Genomic DNA, 19,444 nt, shown 5'->3' with positions numbered 1-19,444 from the left:
CTTAATGAAACAGATTTAAGGTGTTAAACCTAAAGTAAGAAAAACATCGTAAAACAAAGAGAGGAAACTTCATCAAATCATCATAAACTTCTCAAAATATGATCCAAGTTGAATAAATCTGACTCGAGATCAATTTGACACCTGAGTCAACTCGAAAATTCGAGAATTGAACCAAGATTGCAAACTATATATAACTAGACTAACAAAACTTTCATATTCATCATTAACCAAATTAAGTTTGTGACCGTCTTGAGAATAATCTGAACCTAAGTAATATTACAAACTATTTTCACCTAAATAAAAACCTTATCTTTTATCCAAATGACCGTAACAAAAATTACCTGTATAAAAGCCAAATCAGCCTATTATCTTGCTTAAAAGTGTCAATTTAGATAATCGGGTCGGATTCGATGAGATCAGGGCAAGTGTATTTCAAAATTAAGTCATGCTAATTTACTGTGTTCATGTAAATCAAAACATAAAGGTCAATTCAGGTTAAATCAAGTTGGATCAATCAGATCATGACAACCTTTTTTCCCAAGTGTTTTCTACATTGGCAACTAATTTGAGACAAAAGAAACATGGTATATAAAAGGCAAAAAAAATCCCTTAAAACTCTAAAAAAAATTGAACAAAGCCAAGCCCCCCAACTTTATCTAAGATCTTCCTTTCCTAGAGCTTGGCAAAGCTGTTGATCAATCAAAAATGGCAGCAGACAACCGCCAATGCCATTTCTTGACCTCTCAATACTATCATTTCTGAACTTTCATTCCATTTCTTTTTTCTCAATTTCTCCTCTTCTCATCAACATTACACAAGGTAATTGCTTCCCCTTTTTCTCCCCTCATTTTGAATTCTAGGGTTCTTATTTGTATAATTTCTCTGTATTTTTTATGATAATTGCATCACTTGATTTGTTTTTTCTAATCTCCATTTTTGTTGGATTGTAGGAAGAATAAAGAATTAAAATTAAAAAATGGGAAAAGGATCAAAAGAGCGCGCAAAGGAGCGTCGTGAACGTAGAATTACAGAAATTTCTCTGCTTCGAACAATGTCTTATTTTAATCAGCGGTAATTTCTTTCCCTATTTTCATTTTTTTTTTCAAAAATTTAAAAAGTTTTGAAATTTTGGTTTATTGTTTTGTAAAATGATTGATTGTTATCTTCAGCATTTAAGTATATGGTGCTACATGTTGGCCAATGTTTATAAATTTGGGTAAAATTGAATATGTTTTGACCTCCCGGAAATTGGCCATCGTTTGCAAATGAGAATCCAATGCCCAAAATTTTTGGGCAATGCTTCAATTTTTGGTGTGATTGAATATGTTTTGACCTTCAGGAAACATGCTTTCATTAATAGTTTTTCATCTAATGCTAAAATGTTGGACAATGTTTCAAATTTGGATGTTTTGACTTCCCAAAAACTCGGCACCATTAGCAATTGATCACCCATTGCCCAAAATGTTGGCCAATGTTTCAAAATTTGGGTGAAATTGAATATATTTTAACCACCCGGAAACTACTCACTGTTAGCAATTGACCATCAAAGCCATAGATGTTGGCCAATGTTTCAAAATCAGGTGTAAGCCGTGTAACTGAATATATGTTGATCTCCCGGAAACTTGTTACTTTAGATAATGAGCATCCAATGCCCAAAATGGTGGCCAATGTTTCAAATTTGGGTGAAATGTAATATGTTTTGACCTCCTGGGAACTCGTCAGCATCCAGTGCCCAAAATGTTGGCCTATGTTTTGAAATTGGGTAGAGTTGATTTTTTATTTTATTTTATTTTTATTTTTATTTTTTTTACCTCCCAGGAATTTGTAACCATTAGAAGTTGAGCATCCGATGCCCAAATGGTTGGCCAGTGTTTCAAATTTGGGGTAACATTGAATATGTTTAGAAAACCTGGAAACCCTTCAATATTAGATTATTTGCAATTAACATTCGATGCATTCAATCTTGGCCTATGTGTTTAAATTTGTGTAAAATTGAAAATATTTTGTCATCTCTGAATCCAGATACCATCAGCAAATAGCAATGGATGACGCAGCAATGTATATAATATGTCAATCAGGTTATTGAATATGGTCTTATAAATGAAACAGGCTAGAGCGTTGTCTGTTTTATAATCTTTATGAGTGTTTTGTATCCAAAATATTTAATCAAATGGGTTAGCAGGATACAGCATGATATATTGTTTAAGATGGTAGCTTGTATGTTTGGTTATTGTTTGCATTTATTGAGTGTATGAGGTGGAACATTTTGTTTTGTCTAGCAACACTTTGTGTAGCGATATGGTTGAACATGAACATGGATTGTGCTGATAAAAGGTCTAGTTGCTTTGGCTTTGAAATGTTATTTTGCATACTGATTGCTGTCACCATTTGATTTGTTCTGTGAGGCTGTGACCAAGTTATGGTGCTGTTCCTTAAGTGCTCAATTGGGATCTAAACAAAAATGAGGCTTATGACATCAGCAAAATAGGGTACATTGGTTCATCACTACATCCTTTATGGAATTAACCACTTAGTTCACTTCTATGAGTAGTTTCATGTGTGTTTAGATTCCTCTTTGAGTGACGTAGTAAATGTATTATTAAATGTTAGAGGAAGGACCATAACTTAATTAATAATTTGCTTACCTAGCATGAGAAAACAATTTAACTGTTGTTTTCAAAATGAAGAGTTTTAAAGAATGATTGAGTTTTGGTCTGTTGATTTTCCTAGGCGCTTTTATTTGCTTTAAAAGTTGATTCTTGGCATTTCTTCTTTTTGGAGTGTCTTAGGTGGTGGACCTCTGAAACTGTTGCAGTAGTGACTGGAGGTAACAGGGGAATTGGCTTTGAGATTATTCGACAACTTGTGCTGGTCATGGGATGACTGTTGTACTGACCTCAAGAGATACAGAAGTTGGTATTGAGGCTGTGAAGGTTCTGCAGGAGGCTGATCTGTTGGTGGATTTCCACCAATTGGATATTGTTGATCCTCAGTCGATCAAAGAGTTTGCTGAATGGATTAAAGTGACTTATGGCGGCTTGGATATTTTAGTAAGCATACCTATTTCTGTTACGTTCCCAAATCATTTTGGGACTAAAGCTTTGTTGTTGTTGCTCTTGTATATCTATTTACGTTGCGTCCCCCCATCCCGTTTGGCCAAGACAAGCACATCTTAGGCTTACTATATTTCTTTGACTTGCAATTTTTATTAGAATGCTTAGGAAGCCATTCTTTTGCGTAGTAACTTAGGAAGTACTAATAAAAGTCAAGTTTCATACAAAGAAGAATGGAGAGATATACATAGATGATTCATTAGATGATTGAGACTTGAGAGTATCTGAAGGCCATTGATGCCCCTTTAAGGATTTAAGGGGGAAGATTGTTCATTTGTGCTGTGCTCACTTTCCACGGCTGGGGATGAGACATACAGTTTGGTGCTTATGGCTATGTCCTCATATATTTTTTTTCCAATTCTTATGGTACTAGATCACAAGGTGTCAGTTTTTTGGAAATAATTGGAGTAGATAACATTCATAACACTATACAATGACATAGCCCTATAAACTTTAATCTGTAGGGTTATTTTTTAGTAATATAATTGAAAAAAAAAAAAAACTTTTTATATTACAGTTCTGCGTTAGCTTTAAATAATGTTGCTGCTTCATAATTGTTCAGCATTCACTACTTTTCAGGTAAATAATGCAGGTGTCAATTTTGATGTTGGATCAGAGAATTCTGTTGAACATGCAGAGCAGGTTATTAATACAAACTACTATGGCACAAAGAATTTAACTGAAGCTATGATCCCTTTAATGAAACCTTCTTCGTTTGGTGCTCGTATTGTTAATGTCGCTCAAGGCTTGGCCGATTAAATGGCAGAAGAAATGTAAGCTGACTGTCTCAATATTTTTCGGACTTTTTGCACCGTAAAGCAAAAAGAAACATGCTTGAGTTGATTTCATGCTTGCATACTCTAATCAACCCAGAAAATATCTATTTTTTTTTTCAGAGGATTGAAGATGTTAGCTTGAGAGAACAATTATCTAACGACGACTTGCTCACAGAGGAGTTGATTGACAATACTCTGAAAACCTTTCTGCAACAAACAAAAGATGGTAGCTGGACATTAGGGGGGTGGCCTCAGAACTCCACTGTGTACTCAATGTCAAAGCTTGCTGTTAATTGTTACTCCAGGTATCTGGCAAGAAAACTGTGTGATCGACCTGAGGGTGAAAAAAATTAGTGTAAATTGTTTTTGCCCTGGCTGGGTAAAAAACTGCCATGACAGGTTGGACTGGTAATGTGTCTGTTGAAATCGGTGCAGACACTGGTGTTTGGCTTGCATTGCTTGCTGGGCAGCCTGTTGTCAATGGGAAATTTTTTGCTGAAAGACGTGAAATACACTTCTAAGAAACTTTGGCTACACCTTGAAGATATTGGCTTTAGTTTCTCCGGGTAATTCTTTCATGATATAATTACTGCTTATCATATTAGTGAAAAGCTGAAATCATACAAATTTTGTAATTAAATTGAGGCAAGTCTCAAATGGTTTAGGTGATATAGCCATGGTCATTACTAGACTAATATTTAACTTAACAATATCTCTAATTAGAGATTCCTCGATGGCATTTCTGTTTTCAAGAGTGGTGGAAACTGGAAAGTAATGTATGGACTGTGCTCGTTTTAGCTGATTTGCATCTGCCCTTTGTATTGGCATGTATCTGTAATTAGCATCCTCTCTGTACACAATAGCTTCCAGCGACTCGTTTTAGTCCCATCTATATTTGCTGGAGTATGGTGCTTGCTCTGTTGCTCAAAAACTACATTTACATTGTTTTTTAATTGAAATCTGTATGATTTGCTTATTGTGTAATGAAGTACCATTAACTCATTTTGGATCTGGTTGCTGATTATGATATTTTGCAATTGTGCACTTAGTGTTTCTTAAACTTTTTTGCCCTGTTGCTATGTATACAATCAATAAGCAAGTCAAAACACAGTAGTTGTTAGCAAAGGGCATTATCTATTAGGGTTGTCCAAAATTAGATTATATGAGAATTCAATCTGCATCTGACCGATATTTTTTGGATATTTAAATTAGGGATATTGTATGCTCATTTGGATATTGTTTTTTCAAATTTTTGGGTATCTGATATGTAACGAATGTTGGATGATATTTATTTATTTATTTATTTATATTAATCTTATTATACCATATTCTCCACTTAAACAAGCCATGTAAAATAAAAACGAAAAATTTATTTTAATACTCTCAACTTAATCATGAATGTAACAAAATATATTTTTATGAAATTTGTTCATTTAATTAAATATGGTCTAGCTATTCTATTCTTATTCTTGTTGTTGTTGTTGTTATTGTATGATAAATATTCATTTTCAATATATTAAATGATCAAAACAAATTTGACGGGTTCACTTTTTATTATATTACTAAACTAATCATTGGCTCATTGGTCTAACTCATCATAGATTTATAAGTTTGATCATAATTAATTAAAAGGGGTTAATATTGAACAATATTAACAAGTGAACGAAAATATAATAATCTATATCATCTTTCATTAAAGTTATGTCAATGAAGTCCCAAATTGATCTATTTGGGTTTTGTATCTTGGCTTGAACTCATAGGCTAATTGTGCATTTCATCATATCCAACATATAAAGTTACACATTATGCACTTACAATAAAACCTTGAGTAAATTAAAATTTATTATTATATTGCAAAATGTGGTCATCATGATGCTTTATGAGTGCCTCCATAAAATATCATGCGACCATGAAAATCAGTATCATAGCCACCATCTATAACAGTGTAAAGTGGATCACAATCCAAAACCATATGAATGTCTTCGGGATTTAACACATTCTTAAAGTTTTCATCAACATATGTAGAATGTGCAATAACTGCTGAATATGGAGCATTGGTAGTTGCTAGTAGACCGTTGCCCATTTCAGGTGCGGGAACTTTTGGATAGCCTGGTCCGTAACTATAAACCTCACCTCCCCATTCAACTTTATCAGCAACGTGTGCCAATTCATTAAATAATTCTTTGGGCATATCCAATTGCTTTTCTTTTACGGGATACTGATAGCCACCAATTCCCGTCATCTTGATGCTACACCCTCAAATCAAAATTTTGTTTACTAGAGAAAGTGATTAAATAGAAAAAAAAAAACGGACATGTTAAGCTATCTATACATACAATTTAAACCGTAACAACTCAACACTTCTTGTTGGTTATAAAACTATCTCATAAATTATTGTCTGTTAATTAGTCTAATATCTTCCATTAAGTTTAACAAAAATAATATCTTTCTTTAAATATATGCTAAAATGGTGTACTTCAAGTAAATAAAAACGAGAGGAAATACAGTAATGTATATTAGCTTAATCAATGCTAGTACTCTATGCACGCAATTCGATGCGTGTAGTTTTTTCTTTTCAAAAAGCAATTATTTTTTTATACTTTTCAATAAAGAGCCAGTGTAAATAAATTCAAAATTAATACAAACCAAACTATGATTAAATGCAAGAAATATTAATATTCCTAAATAATTATTTGAACAAGGTCAGTAAATACAAAATATAAACCAATTACTTACATTTGGCATACTCAATTTGTGGTTGGGTTCCCAAGATAAGCTTGGTCATGTACTCTAGTGGTAAGATTGATACCTTCCAACCTTGAGGTTGGAAGGTTCAATCCCCACTAGAGACACTTTGAGGGTGGGGATCCCTTAACCTTTCCTCTCACTCCCAAAGTGTCTGACCCGTAAATATCGGACCAAAAAAACCGTGAAGGTTGAGGTTCGGTCAGGGTCTTTCTCCTATCTTAAAAAAAAAAAATATTGTGGTTGGGTGGTTGTTAAAATCATCAAAAGTTATATTCTTATTTAATTGTGTTTTTTAATTTCAAATTTTGATATTTATATATTTATTATGTAGTCTAACCTGCTTTTTATGTCAATCAATCAATCCTTATTTTATTTTTTCTATTTTTGTTAATGATTATCATTCATTGATTTTATTTATTACCTAAATTGTTTTAAAATAATCAGAGGGGGTATTGTTGGTATGTAGTCTATATTTTGGACACCAGCTTTTCACTCCTCCCTCTTTAATTCCGTTATACCACCTTCGTTTTTTATTGGTTGCAGCAAAAAGGTATTATTTGTAAGATAAAATTCATTTGTTGAAAATAGTAAGAAACAGAGGTATCACAAAAGAAATCTTTTACAAAATTTGTGAAAGCATACCTTATCTATTGATAAATTCCAAGCCACTTGTAGTCCACCAATTGTAGAGTACTTGGGTGGGGATATACCCAAAGGAATATCTGTAGCCACTTGAACAAAACCTGGGCATTGTATATTTATGCAACTTTTTCCTCCAGCCTGTCAAATTAAGTATTTATAAGACAATAAGAAAATCACTAAATAAATCGATACAAGTACCTTATGATTATTAGATATAGGGATTAGATGACGATGTAGATCTAAAAAGTGGATGACATGCTCATGCTAGAGGTGTATAGTGTGCATGTTCATTAGACCTTGTGCAGTTGTGCATCAATTCTTAGAATTGTTACATGAATTAATTACTTGTAACACATTTTTTTTTCACGGTATTTTAAGCAATTAAAAGTGGGTGTAAGTCACATGGTTAATACACGTAAAACTAAGTTAATAGATAATAAGGATAAAAAAAAACCCTAGCCTCCCCTCTCTTCTCTGTCCTAAATTTTAGCCTTCATTGTCAATTTTGAAGGGACTTCCATCGGATTTCACCAGTGGAAAGCCCCAATCTTTATTTTCTTTTAAGTTTTTTGTTTCTCAGGTTACAATAATGTCTCCCTCGAAAGAAAGGGTTTATCTCCTTCGAAAGACAAGGTTTTTTCGATCTCCTTCGAAAGACAAGGTTTTTTCGATCTCCTTCGAAAGACAAGGTTTTTCGGACTCCTTCGAAAGACAAGGTTTTATTTGCGCTTAATTTGGTCTCTGGTTGTGTGGGGCTACTATTGATTATGGCTCAGATTCGGGTTACGAAATCAACACAAGGATTTACTTTCTCACAAAATTGCGAAACGGCGACGGATCCACTCAAAAAGTTGTATGAGACAACGAACCGAGAATGTGCCGAATTGTTATATTTATGTATTTGGATTCTTAGCCCTTCCCCGATTAATTCTTGTTTGATTTTGTTAAATTCGTTTTCATTATCGTTAATTGTCAATTGTAGATGTCGTATGACTATTATTAATGAAATTTAATGTCCTTTTAGGACTTTTTTCAAAAAAAAAAAAAAGTTAATAGATAATAAGGGTAAAAATATGTCCATGAGCTTTAAATAATTAATTAAGGATATTTTTTTCCTCAAAAAAAAAAAAAAAATCCAATTATAATGTGTTGTTACTTGCAAGTATTGAAAAATGGAGAAAGTATATGATATGAGTTGTCTTACAATAATTGAAAGAACTACTTACCGAAAAACTGGCATACAAATGTGCTTCTTTATCATTGAATACTTTAGGATTTACCTGAATTTTAGAATGACCACACGGTGTACATAAAAAAAATATTATATAATATATGAATATACAGTATAGAAGTTGAGACATGATTTAATTTTCTTAAAAAATAATCTACTAATTCTAAATATTTGTATACCATCCATCCAGCTTCAAAACTATCATTCCCATTTGAAAGTTTTAATCGCGTTGAGGAACTTTGATCGTTATTTTGTACATTAGGTTTATAAATTGCAAGTGAGCCGCCAACTCCATTGAATTTCCTTTTCAAATTGTTTGTATGAGCTAAAGCAACCTGCAACGATAAATAATGATAACTACCATTGTTTGATTTTTTTTTTTTTTAAAAAAAACTATACTATTTTGCAAAAATGAAATGTTACTTCCATGTTCCCCTAATATTGCAACATAGGGATGTAAGTATGTGACATAAATGTTAAGTACAAGAGAGGGATTGAAAGAAATAAGATAGCAAAGACCCATGGGATGAAAGAAATAGAAAACTTCCTAAAATGATAAGCATGTGTAAATTGGAAAATATTACAATATTTGTTAAACTTCCTAAAATGATAATAGTTGCAATATTTGTGGAACATATGAAGTACAATGTAGCAAATATAAAAATGTCATTACATATATACACGAAGTGCAATATTGCTTGCCTAACCAACAAAATTAAATACCTTTATAAGCATACATCAAACATAAACATTACTACTTAATGTGTTGTTCTATAATTTATAATGATATAGTAATTAAGATCATAATTTCATAAGAATAACATGCAAACGTCACGTGTCATCTTTCCTTCAATAAGTTATGGTGTCAGTGTGTCATACTGTCACATGTGCTAGCCTATTTGTCATCACACTTCTCTGACCATATTGAATTGTACTCTATAATAATATTTAGTATTTTTGAAAAAAAATATTGGCGAAACTTTAAGTGGTATTTTGGATACATACTCATGTTGTATGAGCATGTATGAGCATCATACAACATGGGGTATTTTGGTCATTTTCAGTGAAATTTTAATTTTTAATGGTATATTTTGTGTTTTATTAGAAACGTATATAATACCATAAGAGTCTTAATAATAGATTTTGTGTACCATTGATATCATTGAAATTTACTCAGTTTATTTGTACTACTAGATAAATATCATGACATATTTATACCATCCGAAACTATTGTGATACCATTACACTATCGATCTAATGGTAATATTTATATACTTAATGGTATCTTCACTATCTCAAGAAAAAAAAAAAAAAAGTTTGAATTATTTACAAAATTGTCATGATATTTGTTTTTTGGTACATCACGAGTATATACTAATAATTCCCCTAACTTTTTTTTTAGGGAAATAATTCCCCTAACTTTAAGTTTATGTAATAATGTATAATTTACTTGCATTAACTCTTCGCATGTATAACTTCCCTATTTAAATTTAATATATCTTATATAATATTAATGAAAGATGATTTACATTATTATATTTTCATTCACTTATAAATATTGTTCAACCTTTTCTAATAAAATAATTTTGATAAAACTTATAATATTATATGAGCCGAGGCATCGTCCGAACCAATAACTAGTTAATTAGAAACACTTACGCAATGCAAATAAAGAGGTAGAGGATTGTTCACGTCATTATTTTGATTAATTCGTAAAATGGGAACAGTTTCTATAGGACAACTATCGTCCTTGAATCCGAAGCCGTTAACTTTTTGCCGTTGAAGTTCTACCAAGTTTGGTATCACCTATGCATACAAAAAAAATAGTGTGATGATGAAATCATGTAGTCAATATGATCTAGTCTATTGGGACATAAACGGAAAAGGAAAATCACGTAATTGAAATTTTATTTGTATGAAATATTGTTTTTTTTTTTATTTTTTTTTATATTCATCACATTTATTTACACAAAGTTTTAGGAGAGTTAATTTACTTTAAAATAAATTGTTAATTTATTTAAATATAAGTACAAGGGGACCATTATTACAACACTAAGCCCAGTAGCAGCCCCTGTTCGCAAGGAGCATTGCTAGCTGCTACTGTTCGCAAGGAGGAAGCAGGATAGGAGGCTGAATTTGCAGAGGCTGCTGCCTGTAGATATGGAATGATCCTTGCGCAACGATTGGGCTACTCAAGAGTGCAACTCGAGTGTGACGCGCAGAATGTGGTGCGAGCTATTAGAGCCAAGGCAATGGGTTTCTCTCCTATTTTTCTGTTTTATGATGACATTCATAGGTTGGCTTCATGTTTTAATATGTTTTCTTTATCTCATGTCAAGCGTGCGGGTAACACTCTAGCACATAATGTAGCACGTTGGGATGCTAGATGTAGTAAAGAGTTTGTATCGTTAGGTCCTTTCCCCCAAAGCTTAATTACTTGACGGAAATTGACCTCATTTAATGAAATTTCGCAGCTTGGTTTCAAAAAAAAAAAAGTACAAGGGGGCCAATAGAAAGATACTAGTATGTGAGAAAAATTGTATATTTTTTAATTAGGGATCATGAAATAGAGAGAAATAATAAAATATTTTGAGTGGAGTTTTAGGGAAGAGAGAAAAATAATATAATATACAAGTAGCATAAATATATTAAGTATAAAAGTGATGAATTAAAATTAGAAAAAAGGGAGTACTACTCAAGGGCTTTACCAATTTTAAGCTAGTATCCACAAGTCGGGCATAATAAGGACTGAGAAAAATTATCCAAAATTAGTGTATCCGATCCGATAAACATAACGATTTGCATACCCGATCCGATAATTTGTTATCGAATATGATTATTGGGTATCATTTTAAAATTCTCGATTACCCAATCCGTTAAACAACTTTTTCTTTTATTATTCTTTTTCTTTCCTACTTAAATGTATTATCCTATATCTATATTGTTATTGTATTTCGTATTCCCTCTATTTTTTTTTAAAGTGTCCCCACAGTGACATGACACACATGCCGCTGCAAAACTTCAATCAATAATATTTTTAATTATCAATAACTACTCTCTCCGTGTTTTAATTAGTGTTACATTCACCACATGTCGATGTGTTTTAATAAATATCACACTTCCTTTTGGCAAAAAACTACATTTTTATACTTTCTTCGTTTATATATAGATAATACGTTCAATTTAGGCACAACTTTAAGGAGAGAAGAGAGAATGTTAAATCAAGTGGGTAGACCATGTGCTTTAGCTTATTTAATCAAGTTTGTAGTGGGTCGACAAAAAATAAACTTACTAAAAAGGAATATGTACTGTGTCAACTAAAAAAATTTCTCAACAAGGAATACGCGTCAAAAAAAAAATAAAAAATAAAAAAGGAGGTAGTATCATATCTTTTCCTTTTCATGATCCCCACCCAAAGACATTACTACTTATTTTTATTTATTATAATTACTCCCCTCGTATTTTATCAATTGCCCCATTTTCCTTTTGCGGTCATATTTTATTACTTGCTCCATTCCTTTTTTATAATGAAACCTTTTTACAATATTTTACTAATTTTTCATTCCTAGTACGTGGAAACCCAAACTATATATCATACTTTAACTAGTGTGTGGCCCGGACGTTGATGCTACTTTACTTAAACTTTGTGATTATGTGTATTAAATAATTTTTGGTATCTTTTTTTTCAATATATATATTTACTTTCATGTGTGTAACATGGTTGCTGATTAGCTTAGATGGTTAAATAACTTTGTTTCCTACAAGTGGTCGGGTGTTCGAATCTTCTTATGCTTATGCTTTTATATTGAGTTGGAATAGTAGTGACATTACATAATGATTAAGGTTGATGATTGAATGGTGTTTAAATAGGTGACTTGGCGTAAGTGAAAGGGTCTACGTGGCACATAGACTTTGCTAGAAACGCCTTTTAATTTATTAGTATAGAAGATGTTTCCATATTCTCTCTCCTCTCAAATATCATACTTTATTTTTCCACAACGCACTTCCTTCATATTACTTTCTACTGTTTTTACTAAATCTCAGCGTATGGAGAAACAAAATAAATAATAAAATACAAAGGGAGTATTTTTATTTCCTTTCACATTCGTTACTTTTTAATAAACTATTAAACCACTATTTTTCTTTTACATCTATTTTAATATTCCAACTATCCGCTCAACTCTGTGTCGGTTAGGGATGTCAGTGGGGCGGGTCAAGTAGGAGACCCGCCCCATCCCCTCCCCATGGGGGCGAGGATGGGTCTCGGTTTGGCGGGTGGTGGGGCGGGGATGGGGATAAAAACCATACCCGCCATGGGTGATGGGGCGGGGGTGGATTTTAAGTTGTACCCGCCCCATCCCCGCCCCGCCCCGCCCACCCCACTTCGTAACCGCCCCATCCCCACCTCATACCCACATCTATATATCTTTTAAAGCAAAATTACATACTTTTATTCAATTTATAAAATAATTACATGAAATACAATATTAATTATAATACTTTGTACGACACTTATATTATAACACAAAAATGTGTATAGAATGTTTTATTTTATAATTCGTATTAATTATGTAAGATTGTGTATTTGAGATACGGATATTAGGTGGATCTTGGGTGGGGATTAGGCGGGTTTTTGGTAAGGATTAGGTGGGGATGGATATCCAAGTGGGGGGTGGGGCGAGGATGAATCTGGAGTTGTACCTGGTGGGGCGAGGATGGGGATGAAAATTGGACCCGCCGCGGGGATGGGGATGGGGATGGGGATGGGGATGAAAATATTAGGTGGGGATGGGGATGGGAAGGCCAACATCCGCCCCGCCCCGCCCCATTGACATCCCTAGTGTCGGTTAAAGTGTGTCGGTCAAACTATGTGTTGGTCAAAGTGTAAAACATTTTCCTTTAAAAGTGATTAAAAGGCTAAAGTAATGTGTCGGTCAAAGTATAATATTTATAAAAAACACATAGGGAGTATAAATTACAATTAAATGAATATTAATAATCTACTCATTGAAACGATTCCACCAAGTACCCACGAGACTAAATTCATGGATATTATTTTTTGTATTATTGGTTATCGATTACCCGAACCGATAGTGATAACGGTTCGGGTACTCAACCCATTCTCACCCCTAAATATATATAAGGATTTTTTGTGGAAAACTACCTTTTATATACAACTTTTTGTGAAAAACTACCTTTTAAAAAAAATTGTTGTAAATGACTACCTCTTTTCAAAAAAATGTTGTAAATATCTACCACTTGCCAGAATCTCGCGGTTGACTTACTTTTCCGGCGTTGACTAGATCACTTGGCGGCTTTTCCCCATTTTCGACCACCCCCACCCCCTCCTCCTCCTCCCTTTTCCAGTTTTCGACCACCCCCACCCCCTCGCCGTTAACTCCCCTCCCTTTGTCCAGTTTCAGACTGCCCCTACCCATACCCTTGCCGGAAAATTGCGCTTGTTGCCTCTCCGCCTTCCTTCCCGATTTTCGACCATCCCCACCCCCTGTAAGACCTCTTTTTCCCTAGCCATCCTTACCCCTTCTTGCAAACCTCCTTTAATCTAGTCGTCCCTACCCCTTCTTCCCCGCAACCACCATTAAAACCAACCTTCAATGTCTTTGAAACCTGAAATTCAAAAAAAAAAAAAAAAAAAACCCCAAACCCAGAAATTGAAAAGGGTAAGGTTTTCGAGGGGGCCGAAGGAGGGTGGGCGGGATTTTGAGGGTGAGATATGGTGGGTGAGATGAAATTTGGCCAGAAATTGATAACTTGTTTGAGGGGTTTTGAAGTATTTGGGGCCGAAAATCAGAAAATTGATAATTTGTTTGAGGGGTGGCCGAAAATGTCTGTCGAAAATGGAAGTGGGGGTGGTCTGATTGTGAGGGCTGCAAGAAGGGGTAAGGGATGGCTAAAAGGATGGCTGCAGGGGTGGCGGTGGTCGAAAATTGGAAAAGGGAGGCGGAGGGGGTGGGTGGTGGTCGAAATTTGGTAAAGGGAGGCGGAGGGGGTGGGGATGGTCTAGTCAACGTCGGAATTAAAAGTCAACGGCAAGATTCCGGCAAGTGGTAGTTATTTACAACATTTTTAAAAAAGAGGTAGTCATTTACAACATTTTTTAAAAGGTAGTTTTTCACAAAAAGTTGTATATAAAAGGTAGTTTTTCACAAAAAATCCTATATATAATCATATTATAATTTAACCAAAAGATTAACGGAGTAAGAATGTATAAATATATAATCATTAACATTTACTCCCTCCGTTTTTAAATACTTGCTCAATTTCTCCATGCGCGGAGTTTTAGGAGAAATTGGAGAAAGTAATAAAATATGGAGGTAGTGGGGTTGGTGGAAGAATAAAAAATTGTAAAAGGCAAAAGTAGTGGAGAGAATTGGAAGAGAGAATATATGTTGGGTCCACTAAGTGAGAGAAATTAATTAAATATTGTAAAAGCTTTCCAAATAAGGAAATGGAGCAAGTATTTAAAAACGGACGAAAAAGGAAATTGGAGCAAGTATTTAAAAACGGAGGGAGTACTAATAAGGCTCCTGTCAATAAATAAATAAAAACATAAATACTATTGCTAGTTCACTATTTTTTAAACTTATTTCATATAGATTATAAAAAATTATCTAAAAATATAAATTTTGGCATACTGTATCATTTTGTAGGTAAGTTTTAATTGCTAATCGTTGATTCGTAATGAAAATTAACTATTTGAATATATGAATCCACATATGAATAAAATATACATTATTGCAAATCAAAAACACGTATTTGATGTATTTTTTCCTCATAAATTAGTGTACATTATAGCATATAAGGTCAAAGTTTAGTTAGATAAGACATAATAGAAAAAATATATTTAGATTAAAGCAGAATAATAATTTTAAATTGAATCATTTCAGTAATAATAAGGTGAAAAAAAAATTAATCCTAAATCACACATTATTTAACTTGCCTTAGATGATTGGTTTTTCAGCGATGGATGGCTAAACGCCGGTTGTTTGTAGAAGTCTACACAATCATAAACACCATGTTTTGTCTATTGACAAGAAAGGAATTTTAGATTAAATATCTTTAATTAAACAAAGATTTTTATAGATAAGAAGAGTGAAAAAAAGTACCTTGATAGTCTTCACTTCATGCTGGCTAGAGAACGATGCACCGCATAATCCATCAAAAACTAATGAAGAAAATATCATTAAGAGGAAAGTAGGAGAAACCATCTCTAACTTTAAAATACTACTTTGTTTTAATAATGTATGATATATGTTCCTTAAGTAGAGATATATATAAAGCAACTTCAATTTAATATAGAAATCACGAAATTGGTAAATAATCAAGACTTTATTCACATGAATCACTTAGAAGTTTTTTACCAAAAATAAAATATTATTAACAAAAACTTACATTTAAAAATGGAAACATCGATGTTAAGAAAATAATGCAAATTTTCTATTTAATCAAATTTGAGGGAGAAATAAATTACATAAACAAAATGTCTATTTATACCAAAGTGCAAAAAACACAACCCCTCTTTTCTCTGAGTTATTTTTCTTCTCTCAGATTTTCTCTTGAAAATTATTACATACAAATGAAGGAAATGCTCAATTTATAGTTTTCCTAAAACAACCTAAGCCATTTAAAATTTAGCCTGCAATATTTATTACCATTAGTTATTTTTCCCTATATTTGGAAACACCTTTAATGTTCAATGGTAATGCATGGTTATTTAATAACCATTTTTTTTTTCTTTATGTTTCTTAATTATCTGCCAACAATCTCCCACTTGAAGACTGATTTCAATCTGTCTTCACACCAAGGAGTAGAACCTCAACTAGTCTTCTGTCATTTTAAGACCAATTGATGTTGAGCACAATTTCAACTTGTCAATCGTCACTGTTTTCGTTAACATGTCTGCTGGATTCTTACTGCCAAGAATCTTTTTAAGAGTTAACACTTCATCTTCTAGAAGAGACCTGATAAAGTGATAACAAATACCGATGCGCTTTGTTCTTGAGTGAAACGCCGAATTCTTTGCTAAATGTATAGCACTCTGACTATCGCTATACAAAATATTATTCACTTGTTTGAACCCCAGCTCATCTAACAAACCTTGAAGCCATATCATCTCTTTACTAGCTTCGGTCACTGCCACATACTCAGCTTCTGTAGTGGATAAAGCAACAATCTTTTGTAGTTGGACATCCAACTTACGGCTGTATTTCCAACTGTAAATACATAACCCGTTGTGCTCTTTCTATTATCGACTTCACCGCCAAAGTCTGCATCAACGTAACCTTGTATTTTCAATTCACCTTTACCAAAGTACAAACACTTATTAATTGTACCTCGTAAATACCTCAAAATCCATTTAACAGCTTCCCAATGGACTTTTCCTGGATTGGACATAAACCAGATTACAATTCCCACTGCATGTCCAATATCTGGTCTTGTACAAACCATTGCATACATCAAACTTCCAATAGCCGAGGCATAAGGAACCTTGGCCATATATTCTTTATCTTCATCTGTCTGAGGGGACTGATCCTTTGATAGACGAAAATGACTCGCCAACGGTGTACTAACAGGCTTAGCATCACCCATATTAAATCTCTGAAGAACACATTTGATGTACTCTGATTGTGATAACTGCAAAGTGCCTCTCTGCTTATCTCTTGTGATTTGCATTCCTAAAATCTTCTTTGTTGGACCCAAGTCCTTCATGTCAAATTCCTTTGACAATTGATGCTTCAACTTTATAATATCATTCATATCAGAACCTGCTATTAACATATCATTAACATAAAGTAATAGGATGATATAACTGGATTGATATCTCTTGGAGTAGCAACAGTGGTCAGCGTTGCACTTCTGGAAATCTTCCTTGTGCATGAAGTTATCAAACTTTTTGTACCATTGTCTTGGGCTTGTTTTAGCCCGTATAAACTTTTCTTAAGTTTGCATACCATCTTCTCTTTCCCACTTTTTATAAAACCTTGTGGCTGGTGCATGTATATTTCTTCATCAAGATCTCCATGAAGAAATGCAGTCTTCACATCTAACTGCTCGAGATAAAGATCTTCAATTGCAACAATACTCAACATTGTTCTAATGGTATTAAGTTTCACAACAGGAGCGAATATCTCATTATAATCAACTCCTTCTTTCTGTTGAAAACCTTTGACAACTAGTCGAGCCTTATACCTCTTGGAATCATCGTGCTCCTTTTTTGCTCGATATATCCATTTGTTATGAAGGGCCTTCTTACCTATGGGTAACTCAGTTAGTTCCCATGTCTGGTTTGAAATCAGGGATTGCATTTCATCTTTCATTGCAAGCCCCCACTTGCTAGCATCTCTGGTCTGGGATGCTTCATAATAATCTTCTGGTTCCCCATCATCAGTTAATAACAAATAATTCATATATTTTCTATTAGGCACATGTGGTCGAGTACTCCTTCTTAGGGTAGGAGTTGGACAAGAAGGTTGTTGTATGTCATTTGATTGCGATGTACTGCCCTGTACAGTCTGTTCTTCTTGTTGCGGAGTACTTATGATAGTGTACTCTTGCATCGTACTGTCTGGGACATAATCTTCATCGATGAATGTAGATTCTTTTTGATTTGTTTCATAACTCTCAATTTTATGCCTATCTTTGTACATGACTCTCTCATTGAAAATTACATCTCTTGAACGAATAATCTTTTTGCTTTCATCATCCCAAATGCGGTATCCGAACTCATCTTCGCCATAACCGATAAAAGTGCAAACTTTTAATTTAGGATCAAGCTTATTTCTGCCTTGATCACTAATGTGCACATAAGCTACACAACCAAATACCTTTAAGTGCGACAATTTGATCTCTTTGTCGCTCCATACCTCCTCTGGTAATTTGTACTCCAATGGGGTTGATGGTCCTCGATTGATCAAGTAAGCTGCTGTATTGACTGCTTCTGCCCAGAATTGTTTTGGTAGACCTGACTGTATACGAATGCTTCTGGCTCTTTCTGTCAATGTTCGGTTCATCCGCTCAGCTATGCCATTATGCTGAGGCGTACCTGGCACAGTTCTTTCCATCTTAATACCATGCTCGTAGCAAAACTTCTTGAATTTGGTGTCCTCATATTCTCCGCCATTGTCGGACCTGAATCTTTTGATCTTCAGACCTGTTTCATTTTCAACCCTAACTTTCCATATCCTGAAAACTTCAAACACTTCGGACTTGTATTTTAGAAAGTAAACCCATACTTTCCTAGAGTGATCATCAATAAAAGTCACAAAGTACTGTTTTCCACCTATAGACTGGGTGGTTGTTGGTCCCCACACATCAGAATGAACAAGCTCCAATTTTTCTTTCATTGGAGTTCTTCCATATGTCTGAAAGCTTACCCTCTTCTGCTTTCCAAGTATGCATTCTTCACACATGTCTAAATTCACAGATTTTAGACTAGGGAGTTTTCCAATTGAATGCATGATCTTCATTCCTTTCTCACTCATGTGACCAAGTCTTTGGTGCCATAACTTGGAATTTTCATTCTCTGTTGCAACTGCAATCGAATAACACGCTCCAGCTGTCAAATAGAGAGTACCATTCTTTTTACCATGAGCAACTATCATTGCTCCCTTTGAAATCTTCCAATTATCACCTTGAAAGATTATAGTGTAACCTTCACGAGCCAACTACCCAACTGAGATCAAGTTCTTTCTTAGGTCGGGAACATGTTTGACATCCTTCAGCTCCCAAGCTGACCCATTTAACTTAATTTTGACATTACCTTGACCAACAATATCACAAGGTTGGTCATCACCAAGGTATACCTGTCCAAGGTTTCTATGGACATACTTCTCAAAAAAGTTTTTATTAGAAGTAGCATGGAACGATGCTCCAGAGTCTAATACCCTAGACTCTTCTTTGCTCTCCAATGAGCA

General features: G+C 33.9%; 1 protein-coding gene and 1 pseudogene across 1 annotated transcript; one reads left to right on the top strand and one right to left on the bottom strand.

The window, feature by feature from the left end:
• Nucleotides 1-976: 976 nt before the first annotated feature.
• Nucleotides 977-4,801, top strand: LOC110690614 (annotated as a pseudogene).
• A 955-nt stretch (nt 4,802-5,756) lies between these two features.
• On the bottom strand, nt 5,757-15,739 carry LOC110690612. The gene is made up of 8 exons (XM_021867464.1): nt 15,638-15,739; nt 15,472-15,555; nt 14,064-14,138; nt 10,170-10,316; nt 8,690-8,845; nt 8,506-8,559; nt 7,280-7,417; nt 5,757-6,107 (listed from the first exon to the last, which is right to left on the bottom strand). Exons 1-8 carry the CDS (start codon nt 15,737-15,739, stop codon nt 5,757-5,759), a joined length of 1,107 nt encoding a protein of 368 aa, XP_021723156.1.
• Nucleotides 15,740-19,444: the final 3,705 nt, after the last annotated feature.

The sequence above is a fragment of the Chenopodium quinoa genome, unplaced genomic scaffold (assembly GCF_001683475.1).
Source record: "Chenopodium quinoa cultivar QQ74 unplaced genomic scaffold, ASM168347v1, whole genome shotgun sequence".
Taxonomy (NCBI): domain Eukaryota; kingdom Viridiplantae; phylum Streptophyta; class Magnoliopsida; order Caryophyllales; family Amaranthaceae; genus Chenopodium; species Chenopodium quinoa.
This window is presented reverse-complemented; position numbering and strand designations above follow the sequence as displayed.